General features: G+C 62.8%; 2 protein-coding genes across 9 annotated transcripts in view; one reads left to right on the top strand and one right to left on the bottom strand.

Annotated features, from left to right (window-relative positions):
• SLC41A3 (solute carrier family 41 member 3) overlaps nucleotides 1-12540 on the top strand; it is a 67525-nt gene that overhangs the window by 16381 nt on the left and 38604 nt on the right. For 5 of the 7 annotated variants that reach the window (XR_014251042.1, XR_014251043.1, XM_082413994.1 and 2 more), the window contains exon 3: nucleotides 11662-11769. Coding sequence is in view for 5 of the 7 variants with exons in the window: in XM_082413994.1 (XP_082270120.1) it covers nucleotides 11662-11769 (108 nt within the window). In the remaining 2 variants the exon portion in view is untranslated. Of the gene's footprint in view, nucleotides 1-6078; nucleotides 6434-11024; nucleotides 11508-11661; nucleotides 11770-12540 lie in introns of those variants that run through there. The other 2 variants (XM_082413996.1, XM_082413997.1) reach the window with 2 other exon arrangements.
• ZXDC (ZXD family zinc finger C) overlaps nucleotides 8037-12540 on the bottom strand; it is a 70935-nt gene continuing 66431 nt past the window's right edge. Inside the window, exon 10 of one of the 2 annotated variants that reach the window (XM_082413940.1) lies at nucleotides 8037-9904. In XM_082413940.1, coding sequence (XP_082270066.1) covers nucleotides 9829-9904 — 76 coding nt within the window. In that variant the 3' untranslated portion in view covers nucleotides 8037-9828. Of the gene's footprint in view, nucleotides 9905-12450; nucleotides 12515-12540 lie in introns of those variants that run through there. The other variant, XM_082413942.1, reaches the window with a different exon arrangement.

Genomic DNA, 12540 nt, shown 5'->3' with positions numbered 1-12540 from the left:
GCGCAGCGAGAGTTCAGGCTGGCCGTCTGCGGACACTGAGCTGGTCTGCAGAGGGGCCAGAAGCCCCGGGCCCCGAGTGCGGGTGGGCGTAATGGGAGGGAGGGAGGGTCCTGCAGGGGTCACGCCTTAGCAAAGACGCGGCGTGGCCTGGAGAGGCTGGGAGGGCAAGCGGGCGGCTAGAGGGCAGAGGCGGGGGGTGAGAGCTGAGGGAAGAAGCTGAGGCTGGGCTGGGTGACACAGGGGTGAGGTCAGCCTGTCCATCACCTCCTGCCCCGGGGTGGGGGGCGGCCGAGCACACAGCACTGGCCGTGTTGAGCGCTCATGTGCGCTCACAGCCAGGGAGGGTCTTCGGGGCAGCGCTGGGCGCAGGGTGAGCCGGCTGGGGTGGGCGCCCGAGCCTGCTGCCCGCTGCCCCCTGGATATGAAGGGCTCCTTACCCTCAGGCACGGAGTGGAGGCCGCTCGGGGCCCCCGCTCCCCCCATGCCACAGCCGCGCACGGCCTTGCACCCCATTGACCCTGGACGCCCTGATACCAGCCTAGACCTGGTGCTGACCGGGACCTCCAGGGAGTGGGCTCTTGACGGGACGCAGAACTTACGGGGGCCCCTTGGTGGCCAGCAAAGGCGATTGAGGGGCCGGTGTGGGTGTGCCTCCCCCCAGGGCGAGTCCGCGTTCGCCAGTACCTGCGGCAGTGCTGACGCCAGGGGCTCCTCTTGCTGCCTTGGAACTGAGCAGGAGCTGCGGGAGGGCCGCTGTGCCCCTCGGCTCAGCGCCGGCCTCGGGGGGCGGGGGCAGGGGGGTGGCTGTCCCCATGAGAAGTGGAAGGACGAGGGTCCCAGCAGGCCTGTGGCCTTAGTGCAGGCAGACACATCTGTCACCCTGTGTGTTTGGAGTGTCCAGGAGGCGGGGTTCCCAGAGTTCGTTCCCTAAATGAGACGGCCCTTAGGCAGTGGCCCAGGCATCTAAAAGGCACAGAGCCAGGCGGCCGGTGCTGAGGTGCTGCCTGGAGGTCGGGCACCTGTGCTGACCACTGGGTGGCTCGGGTCCTGCACCAGGGACATCCGGTCAGGATGGGAGGGTGGTGACATCCGCCGAGCGCCACCGTGACACCCACGAAGTGCACAGACCCCACTGGGCCCACCCAGTTGATCTCGGGGGCTCCCAGGAGCCCAGGTTTGGGGGTCACCTCCTCTGGTCTGTGGCATCTGACTCAGGACAGGGAGGCCGCCCCCTGCGGGTGGGAGGTGCCGGGGGCCCAGGGTTGGCTCCCCGCCCCGTATTGAGGCTGCCCTCCTTGGTCGCCATGCCTCCCAAGGCCCACGGGCAGCCGGGCTGCGAGGGCCCACTTCCCAGGAGAGCAGGGCGTGTACCTGCGTCATGGCTCAGCTGGTGGGCGGCGCAGGCCGGGGGAAGTTTCTGGCGTCAGCTTAAAGCCCTCAGTGGTCCAGGGGCTCCGGAGGCTCTTGAGGGTTCTCTTCAGCGGAGGCGTCTCCGGGGCCCGATGGGGGTGCCTGCCGGCTCTAATGGAGCCTCTTGTCGGAGGGGCCCGTTCAAGGCAGGCTGCTCGGCAAGTGCGGCCTAAATGGGCAGGAGTAAACTTTGCACGTGAAGACGGTCACCTCCAGAATCCACAAAGCCCGCACAGGTGCTGGGCTGTGTTCGCATGTCAGGATGGGCTGCTCCCGGTGAGCAGAGGGTCTTAGGGGTCTGAGCGAGGGGAGGCTCGCCCTGCGAGGGCCGTGGCGGCCCATCCTCTTTGGGGGGGGCTCCTTTGTGAGTGTTCGGGTGTCTCAGGGAAGGTGTCCCGTGAGTCTGTGGAGGGGCGGCCATCGTGTAGCGCGAGCCCCGCGGAAGGTGCAGCAAAGGCCCGACCTGCAGAGAGCCTGCGGCGGCAGGTCCGCCTGGGAGAAGCGAAGGTCGGCACGCCGAGAGTGCTGAAGTGGGCGCTGAGCGGAGCGTGCTAGCCGGATCTGCAGGGCACAGCGTTTACCGGCTGCCGCCTGGGTGCGGTCAGTGTCCCGACGAGATGGGTGTTGGGTGTGGGGCCCACAGCACGGGGCCCCAGCTTTACGGCTGCGGTCACCACTGCGAGGCAGTTTGTCTCTGCCAGGTTTAAGAACAGAGCTGGGCGGTCAAGTGGAGAGCAGCGGGTACCCCCTTCCCTCAGTAGGCCTCGCGAGACCAGGTTCAACCCCGAGGGCCAGTCTCAACGTGGTGGCCTGCGTTGGGCCGCATTAACTGTTTTAACCGGGGAGGGCAGTGCCATGGGGTCTCCTTTCGTCAGCCAATTTGTAAGTCAGGCTGGCAGCAGGGGTGCCTGATACGGTCCGTTCACCGTCGTTCCGGCCTCGGGGAGGTGGTGACCCTGGGGCGGCTCGCGCACAAGCCGGCCAGCGGGGCTCCATCCCCGGCGGCCTTCACCGTGTCGGGAGCTGGTCAGTCAGCAGAAAGCAGCTGGTGAGGCTGCCGGGCGTGCGCCATCAGGGGTGGCTGTCCTGTTCGTGACGCCAGCTGCAGTGACGGCCTCCTCTTGAGGGACCTGCGCCTGGACAGGTGAGTGCAGAGTTCGTCAGCCCCGCGTACCAGGCCCGAGGGAGGGCGTGCCTCACGTGGGGCCCTCAGGGCTGCGCTCAGGAGCACCAGCTGCCAGAGGCTGTGCTGGCGGGCATTGTAGGGACACGTACTGGTTCCCGTGGGGCTGTGACTGACTCGTTTGCGTTCCGTGGGCTCCTCGGGGGCCGGGGCGGTGGCAGTGGGGCTGCCCCAGGCCCTGCTGGCTTTACCAGGTGTCCAGGCAGCACATCATAGGAATAATGTGGGCCCTACACGGCTCAACTCATGGAAGGCTGATGGGTCTCTTTCTGTCTGCTTCTATAATGCTGCTTGTTTGTTCGTCCACACAGCACACGCGTGGGCCACGGGCCAGCGCTGTGCCGGATGCCGCGGTGGACGGGGTGCCGGGCCTGCTCTTGGCCGTCACGGCCGAGCAGGGAGCGACAGGGGCATGAGTCGGGGTTAGGCAGCGGCAAGGGCTACGGAGAAACGAAGGGGCAGAGCTGGATGACGGCTGGAGCAGCCTTGAGGGGAATGCCGGGAAGGCGTCCCTGAGGAGGGGGCTCTGGGCTGAGGCCTGCGTGGCGAGGGGGCTGGATGGCCGGGGCGGGGGCACTCGGTCCCACGTGGTCACCGGCAGGTGCGTCTGCCAGCCGAGTTGGAAGCAAAGATGAAGACGACCTTTCCTGTTGCTGAGGACATAACTGCCTTGATCTCTGGGACCTCAACAGGATGGGGGGATTCAGGCCTTTAAGAGTGACCGTTTCGCTCAGAACCAGCCCAGGCTCAAGGTGACCCGCGAGAGGGCGGGAGGCCGTTGGGAAGGTGTGCTCCTGGGAAAAAAGCTGTTCCCACCGAGGACCCCGAGACTGACATGAGGACCGGCCGTGCGCCTGCCCTCCGCGGCCCCTCCTAACTGTCCCGCAAGTTGAGGGGTTGGGGGGGTTCTGACGCCGCAGCTCTGGGTGCGCAGGGGCTGGGCTCCCGTGTCCGGGGCGCCTGGTGGTTCTGAGCAGCGTGAGCTGAGACCCTTCTGGTGGGGCGGCGGGAGGTGGTCACAGGCCCGGGAAGGGCAGGGACTCTTCAAGGTCACCCAGAGCCACCTGGCATCTGACCCAGATTCCTCCCGAGGCCCAGCACAGCCCCAGAATCCAGCTCAGGCCCTTGGAGACTTTCCACTATGCTCCTGAGCTCCTGTGAAAGTCACATTTCCGATCTCCTCGACTGTGAGCCAGTGAGCTGTGTTGACATATTTTGTTCTCATGTTGCATGGGAAAGTAATCTTCCGCACACGATGGCATCTTTTATTTGTTTTTGGTGACAGTTTATTTTTTGATGGTTATAAAAGCAAATAATCACAATAGATATACAGAAAGCTATGAAATAAAGGTTACTTAGGATCCCACCACCTAAAAGTACCCCCTTTTAGCATTTTGGTATATAACCTACTAAATTGTTCACTGCTTGTGTGTGTGTACTTATTTCTCATTATTTTTTAAACAAAAATGAGAAACATTTTTGTAATGATTTATAACCTGCTGAATTAGGGACCTTTCCCATATGTAATCATGCAAGCGGTTGTCTATTTCCACATCTTCTGTCCTGATGAGAGTGGTCAGGGACCCACTGTGTATGATTTCACGTTGTATTATGACGTTCGACCGCTTTTAAAACTGTAAAGAGATCACAGGAGGTGCCGAAGCCAGGAGAAAGAAATCGCTAGTTGGTGGGCCGGTCCAGCTGCGGGCCTGGGGACTGGGGCAGCCAGCGTCCAGAGTGGGCCCGCTGAGAGGGGTCTGTCTGAAACGAGCTAGCGGCCTCAGGCGCGTCAACTTCTGCCACACTTTCCTTAGAAATGTGCTGTTTCTCTCAGCCTCCTGCTGGTTCAGACTCCTGTGTGAACAAACGGACCCTCACCTCAGAGGCGGGCAGCAGCGGGGGCAGTGGGCACTGGGGTCGGGGGTCGAGGTCCTGGCCCCGCCTGTGAGGCTGACTGGGGGGTGGTCATGCGCAAACCCTCGCGGGGCCGTCAGCTTCTCATTTGCAAAACCGGGACCTTTGCTTCCTGGTGCGTGGCCCGGGGGTGCCTTGAGAGTCTGGTGATGGACGGAATGTGACGTGTGTGCACGTGAAAGGGCACGGGGGGTCGGCTGTGGCCTGAAAGCTCAGGGAGAGTCTGGGGTGCGCAGGGAGGTTAGGAGTTGCTGCATTATCTGAGAAGGTCCCCTTTGCTCCTGCTCTGCAGCAAACCGCGCCTGACTCTGTGGCTGGCAGGAAGCCCGCTGTCAGTTTAATCTCAGATCTTTCATTTGGACGCCACTCAGCGAGCAGCTGGTGGGACACACAGTCCAGGACCATCCCCTCCTGTGACAGGACGGCTGCTGCTGGCTGCTCACGGGGCCGCAGCCAGAACACACCCGAGCTTCTCCTCGGTGGGGTGGCGGGGTCCCGAGCGCCAGCATCTCCGGAGGTGGGCGGTGGAAGCCGTCAGGACCCCAGGATCGGGGCCCAGGACTGGACGGGGGCAGCGTCTCCTGCGCTCACACACAAGGGGCCGACAGACCCCAGCCCTCGCTGGGAAGTGGGGCTCCTTCTGTCTGGCTCCTGGGAGGGGCTTCATGAGAAAGTGAAGGGGGCGAGGAAAGATGCAGCGAAACATCGTGGGTGCGAGGGAAACGGCCGTCAGGCTCTGGCTGGAGTTGGCGAGGAGGGACTCGGGCTTGGCCAGCCCAGTGGGACCTAGGGTGCTGAGGGCTGGGCTTGGGCGTGGGGTGGACTGTCCAAAGGAGGGGAGCCGGCCGAGGTGCACAAGAGGTGTGAGCGAGCATCCAGCCCTCGGCTTTGGGCTCCTGCTGGCTCTGGCCTTGACCCTGCTCAGCCCGCCCTCAGGCCTGGACGCTGTCCCCGGCACCTGTGGCATGCACAGTGGACACACTCATTTATTCCACGTAGAGACCCCCTCTCCTCGGGGTCGGGGTCGGGACAGCAGCTCAAGGCTGGTCTAACCGCTGTCGGCGCAAGCCTGGGCCTCTGAGAAGCACCTTACAAGTCTCTGTCCTTTGAGAGACAGCAGGGCTGCATTCTTTCTGTGAACACAGCCTCTTCCTGTGGCCGTGAGCCCCTCGACACCTAGGTCAAGTGGCCGCAGGGCACAGCTTCTTTCTTGGGGGCCTTCAGGCCTCTCGACCTTGAGGGGTGACAGTCCTCAGGGGCTCAGACCTGGCCCGAGGAGCAGGTTCCTCAGGCTGAGATGTCCCCAGGCCCCGTGCGGCCTCACCAAGGCCAGGCCTCACGTGGCTCCGGCTCTCTGGTCCAGCCCGAGCCAGCGTGGGCCGGACAGCTGGACGCTGTCAAGGTCGCTCCAGGGGACAGGGAGCCTCCTCGTGGGAGGCCAGCCGAGGGAGGTCCCACCGGGCACGGCAGCCACTCTCGGAGGAGAACCTGATCTTCGGGGAGTGGACAGCAGGAGTGACTGAGCCCTGAGCGAGGCTGAGTCACCCGGCCTTTGTTTGTCACCGTTGGCTCTGGCCCTCGGCCGAGGGGCAGTGGACACTGTCCACAGCATAGGGCGCCTGGCAGCTCTGCCCGGGTGGACTCCTTAGGAAACACATCCTGGTGTGGGCGGAGTCCGGTGTTGGGGGCGCCCAGGCTTGGACATCCAGGGAATGCGTCACCGGCCTGGCCATGGTGGTCACCCAGCTGGACCTGGAGCTCCGCTTTCAGGGCTCGAAGCTGCGAGGCTTCCGCTGTGAGCTCACCCGCTGCCCCCGCGGGGGCCTCCCCGAGACCACCTTCACCATCGTGGGCCAGGTTGTGGTGCCCGTTCTGCTATCTGGCCTCGGCATGGTGACGGCCGGCCTGCTGATGAACACCGTCCAAGTGCGTATGGCGAGGCGAGGGGCAGCATGGGCCCTGGGCTGGGGGACCAGGCATCACACACAGGACAGGCCCCTGGGTCGGGCAGGGGGCCGGGCTCGGGGGGCTGGCAGGAGAGTCCTCCTGGGACCTCAGTGTCTGAGAGTCACAGAGGCTTCTGACGACCCTCCACCGTCAGCCTGCATGAGACTCCTCAGCCTGGGAGCTCGAACCGCTCTCCTTCCAGCAAACGCAGAGCCATTAGGCAGGGCCTGGGGGGCCTCGAGTCCTGCTCCGCCGGTCCCTCCCCACCTGAGGGGCTCAGGCATCCTGCCTCAGTCTCTCCACCTGCGAACCGGGCAGCGTCGTGAGGTTGGTGTGCTGGCCCGAGCGAGGGTGCCAGGCACCGCTCCTCCAGCCCCAGAATCTCTGGAGGGGGGGTCTCAGCGGGAGGACAGGGTCCTGAGTGCGGCGGGGGTCCAGGCGCACAAGGGGATGCAGACGTGGGGGTCTCCATCAGGAGAGGTGTTTGCTGGGAGGCCCAGGGGGTCTGTTTATGCCCTGGGTCGGCTCTGGGAGCCGTGTTTGGGTCACTTATGGAGTTAGTGTGTTCTCGAGCCGCTGGGGCCTGTACGTGAGCATGCGGGGGGAGGGGCCGTCACCTCTCACATCCCGCCGTGCCCCTGTCTCTGAGCTGGAGGGGGCAACCGACACCCAGGTACCCGGCTCTGAACAAGGTTTTCGGGGCGGCCTCTGGCCGCCCTGCCCAGTGGACAGGGCACTTCCTCGCGTGCTGCCAGCTGGAGACCCGGATTCCTGTCTGCTGCTTCCGCTGGAGTTGCCCCAGGGTCTGTCACCCTCCCTGGGCCTTGCAGACACTGGGAGGGTCCACCCTGAATCTCCCTCCTTGACCTTCCCCAGCACCTTGCGTGGAGCATGGCCTCGTGTCCCCGACATGCCCACCCGTGACCCTTTCTATGGGGCCTCGGGGCCAAGAACAGGCGGCCGAGAGCTCGGCAGAGTCCAGGAGGTTTGGTGGGGCCCTGCGGGGAGAGGGGGTCCTGCCTGACCATCAGCGGAGGTGCCCCGGGGCCAGGTCAGGAGGGTGTCCAGCTGGAGAGTGCAGTGCCCTTCCGGACCGCGTGCGGGTTCCGTCTGGGAGGTGGGCCCAGAGCAGACGTGGGGGAGGCTGTCTGCAGGTCTGGCCTTGAGCCTTCAGCTTCGGGGGGGCCAGCGACTGGGAGGATGGAACAGCTCTGGGCGTCACAGCCCTTTCCTCGTCCCCACTTTGCAGACAGGGTGCGTGAGGGTCAAGGGCCCTCCGTTTATTGGGTTCCGGTGCTCACCACCTCCCTGCTCACCCCTCCCGGCAGTGCAGGAGGCAGCCTTGGGGCTCCCAGAGGGAAGCCCACATCATGGGGGCTCCTGGCTCCAGCGGTGCCCAGGCTGGTGCCTGCCCGGAGCCATTCACACCGGGCCTCGGGGCTCCCGAGCCCGCAGTGAGGTAGACCACCTGGCCCGACAGCCGCGCCTCGTGGGCGGTCCCCGGCGTGGCTCTGTGCCTGGCTGGGTGCAGGTTTCACCTACGCTCTTTGGGGCTGGGAGTCTCTGATTCTGGGCCTGGGGATTGAGGCCCAGTAAGTGGCCAGAGTATCAGTTTCGTGTCTTCAAAAAATTATTTTTCAATTACACAAGCAAGGTGTAAGTGTTTCTTTTTATGGAACAAGCATCGCAGAGAGGTTAAGCCCTCTTGGACCACGGCCTCCGTCGCAGTAGGTCCCTTACTATCGAGTCGTGTGTGTCATTCCAGGCCTTTTTGGGGTTTACATGCACACGTGGGCACCAGGGACCATGAAAGCGCATGTGACTACTCTTCCCAGATCAGGGCTGAACCAGACAGGCTGGCTGCTCGGAGCAGCCAAGAGCCGAGCGCCGGGCAGGTGGACAGAGCCACTTGTCATCCAGTTCCTCCTTCGTTTGTTGAGCGAATTTGGTTGAATCCTGAGCGGAAGCTGACCTTCCTGGCGGGGGTGTCTGGTGGCCGTTGGGCCCCCCTGCAGACAACGGGGAGGGGGCGGAAGCAGCAAAGGAGGAGGGGCAGGTCGGAGGCTCTGCAGACGCTTTGCTGGGCCTCAGAGGTGGCGTTCCCAGGGTGGGTGAGCAGCAGTGAACGTCCCGGTGAGGGGGCCCGTGTGTGCAGGCCACGGAGGGGGCGAGCGTGTGGGCAGGGGGGCGGCCGCCGAGGGTGAAGGCTTGTTGACTTTGTCCTCATTCTTTGTTCTAAAACAAACGTCACGTTTTGCTTCCCTGGGGTCCAGCACAGGCGTGGAGAGAATCGCACAGCTGGTGAGCACGCAGTTCGGTGAGCCATCTCGGGATAGAGGGGTGCGTTAACCCGCCAGACGGAGGGCTCGCAGCCCCTCGGCTCCCCCGCCCCGCCCACTCCTCATGCCCCGATCTGCACTGCCTTTGTGTTGGCGGAACACGAGGACCTGCGTGCCCAGGACTGGAATTAGTGAAGGGTCGTAAGGGGCTGTCCTGCCTGGCTGCTGGGGTCTGAGATGACCCAGAGGTGCTGCTCAAGGCTGCAGGGGAGAGCTGGGGGCTGTAGGCGTGATTGAGAGACCACCCCCAAGTGCAAGAGCCAGCGCACGGGGTCCATGCAGCAGGGTCAGCGTGGAGTCTTGGGCGGGGGACCTGTGGGACGTCCAGGGCTGTCCACGGCCGGGGGCAGGCGTGAGCCAGGTTATGGAGCCAGCTGCCGTCAGGGTGCTCTGGGAGTGGGTGACCAAAATCCTGAGCCATTCAGGGTCTCCCTGAAGAGGTCTGCAGGTCAGGCAGCTCCAGCCCTGTTCATCCCTTGGACTTGGTGTCCCCAGGGCCCTGGCCTTCTGTTCTCCTGGCGCCGTCCACCTTTGCTGACTTTGTCCCTGAGTAGCCCCTCGTGGTCGTCTGACCTGACGTGTCTAAAGCCCCTTCCCAACTCTCCTCGGCCGTGCCTGTGGCCCAGCCCAGGCGACCCCTTGCAGGAGGATGGGACCACCGCCCGCAGGCTCACCTCCTGCCGCCCCTGTGTGGGGTGGGGAGGGGCCTGGGCCTTGGAAGGGAGAGGACTTGGAGAGAAGGGAGAACCGAAGCAGGAGGGGGAGTCAGGGTTAGAGGGCAGGGGGTCACGACCTTGCTGTACTGCTGGCAGAAGCAGATCCGAGTGGACGGGGTGAGTCCAGGGAAGGGTGGGCGGGAGCGTGTGCCGGGGCCTCAGGTTCCTCGCGGGCAGCCTGACCTCCCCCGGCCTGGCTCCGTGTATCCTGGAACAGGGACTTTCTTGGCCGCGGACACGGCATCTTGGCAATGGCTGACCTTGGGTTTTCCTTTGAAAGCGTAACAGTCGTGGGTGAGTCGGTCCCACAGATTCAAGGTTACTGTGGGCACTGAGATGTCTGTGTCCACGTTGAAGAAGCAGAGACGGTTATTAGACCTTTGCAGCCTTCCTGTCTGGAGAAAGAAAATAAGTCCCTTTCATTTTTGTTTTTTGTTTTTTTTTTCGTTTTTGTTTTTGGCTGTGTTGGGTCTTTATTGCTGTGCGCGGGCTTTCTCTAGTTGCAGCGAGCAGGGGCTAAGTTGTGGCACGTAGGCTTCTCATTGCGGTGGCTTCTCTTGCTGCGGAGCACAGGCTCTGGGCGTGCGGGCTCAGTAGTTGTGGCTCGCGGGTTCTAGAGCGCAGGCTCAGTAGTTGTGGCTCGTGGGCTCTAGAGCGCAGGCTCAGTAGTTGTGGTGCACGGGCTTAGTTGCTCCACGGCATGTGGGATCTTCCCAGAACAGGGCTCGAACCCATGTCCCCTGCATTAGCAGGCGGATTCTTATCCACTGCGCCACCAGGGATGCCTCCAGTCCCTTACGTTTGAAAAATGTAAAAGGTCAGGAGGGAGATGAGGAGCCCTCAGCGGAGGCCAAGATGGGACAATCAGAGGTCAGCACAGGACAGGATGAGGCCCCGCCAGCCACGTGGAGACAGGGGTGTGCCCGTCACGTAGCGGGGGAGGGGTTCCCACGGGGAGTCACCCCGCACACAGCGGTCTCAGGTGCGGCAGCCAAGTTCAGTGGTGCCGGGAAAGAAGGGGGCTGAGAGAAGGGGGTTTACTTGCGGGGTGGGTACTCGGTCTTGTGTGTTGGTGGGAGGAGGGTGAGAGCGCCAGCCCCTGGGAGGGGGCTTCCCAGGCGGGAGGGGCCTCTGCTGGACAGGACGCAGCACCCCCCTGGCCGGTGACACGTTCCTTCTGCACTTTTCGGAGAGGAAGGCTTGTTAACTCCACCAAAGCTGGGACTGGGTTCTCGACTTCCCAGCTTTGTAGAAAAGGTAAAGGAGAGGGAACCGTAACTGTGAGTCCGGGAAACTTCCCAGATCTCAGGACACCAAGGGGTCTTCAGAGGGCCTGGCCCGCCCCTTTGCTTCCAGGTCTCGTAAGACGCATTGTGGGGCGGCTCTTTTGATGACCCTCTGGGCCCCCGGGGTAGGGGGACTCTTGTCTTGGGGACGGGGAACCAGACCCCACGCCACCTGCCTCCCAGCTCACAGAGCAGCAGGGTTTCTAGGACCAGCTTCTGTGGAGGGTCACAGACAGCTCAGGCCCAGGGAGGCGAAAGCAGCTAGTCGGATCAGATGGGGTGTGAAAAATTGGTTCCGGTAGGGGCAGTCTAACTGCATGTTAAACAGGTAGGACTAGTTTCCCTTCACAAAGAAACGTCTTCGCGTTCTCTTGAAACGTGCTTGTGCTTCCCGTTCCTTCTTTTTACATTTTTACTTGTTTACAAGTGATAGAGACACATTCCATCAGTTTTCACAAATCCAGGGCCCCCACGTGACCTTGGGCCCCACCCATCGGCCTTGGGGCCGGGGAGTCCCTGCCCAGCCCAGATCGTCCTGCCGGCTCACCCGTGAGAAATCCCACAAGAAATCCCCAACTTTGAAGTTGGGGGCTCATTCCTGTTTCTACAGATGTGTACACAAGACAAAGCAGTTCCCCGTCCGTGGGCACGGGCCCAGACCCGGTCTCCCGGCAGCCAGAGAAGGAAGGGGCTCCCTGGGCCACTGTTCATGGTTGATCATTACTCTGTTTAGTTTAAAGCCATTTAAGAAACTGGGTAGTTTTTTTCATTTTACAGGGAAGGAGGACTTGTCGAAGTATCTCTCGAGCAGTTCCCGAGAGGCACGGTACGTGTGCTTGGACTGACCCCCAGTTCTTTCCCCGCAGCACTGGCCCGTGTTCACGGAGGTGAAGGACCTGCTGACCTTGGTGCCGCCCCTGGTGGGCCTGAAGGGCAACCTGGAGATGACGCTGGCCTCACGCCTCTCCACCGCGGTGAGTGGACGTCTGCACATCTGACCTCCAGGTCTCCCCATGGAGCTTGTGGGCGGGTGGGTTGGAGTCTGAAAATCTGACGTCGTTGGGAGTTGTCCTGTCGTGTGGCTCTACCTGGTCACTCCTCCTGGCCATCACCGTGCTCTTCGGCCGGAGGCTGGGCTGCGGACGAGGCCCAGATGTCAGGGGCGCTGTGTCCTTGTGTCCCTTGTTCATGCTGGAGCCTGAGGCTGGTTCCACACACGACCCAGAAGCAGTGGCGAATGTCCTAGAATCCTCGTCACCAGGGTGTCCTCCTCTGGGCACTCTGTCACAGTTCCCAGCTTTGCTACTCTCCTCACCCTCCCACGGCATGGAAATCCCTTTTCTTCTGTTATGGGGATGGTCTCCTTTCTCTGTGAAAACGTCCTGATGTGCTGTGTTCTAGACACCGAGAGGTGGGCGATGCAGCTGGGGTGCTGGGGGGGGATCCCTGGAGCCCGAGTCTGGAGAGAGAGGTGAGGGGTGGCCAGGTGAACAGCAGCCCCCAGAGATGTCCACGTCCTAACCCGTGGAGACTGAACGCTCCCTTACGTGGAGGTGTTTGCACATGATTAAGTTAAGGCCTTTGCGGTAGGAGATAATCCTGGATTGTCCAGGGGACCCGGTGTTGTCACAAGGGTCCTTACCAAGGGGAGGCGGGGTTGGAGGGAAATGTCAGACAGAAGAAGGAAGCAGAGTCGGGGGAGCAGATGCTTGCCGCCACCTGCAAAGATGAAGGAAGGGCCGTGA

Source organism: Balaenoptera physalus (assembly GCF_965194825.1).
Source record: "Balaenoptera physalus genome assembly, chromosome: 11".
Classification (NCBI taxonomy): domain Eukaryota; kingdom Metazoa; phylum Chordata; class Mammalia; order Artiodactyla; family Balaenopteridae; genus Balaenoptera; species Balaenoptera physalus.
The sequence above is the reverse complement of the archived record's forward strand: the minus strand, read 5'-3'. Positions and strand labels throughout refer to the sequence as shown.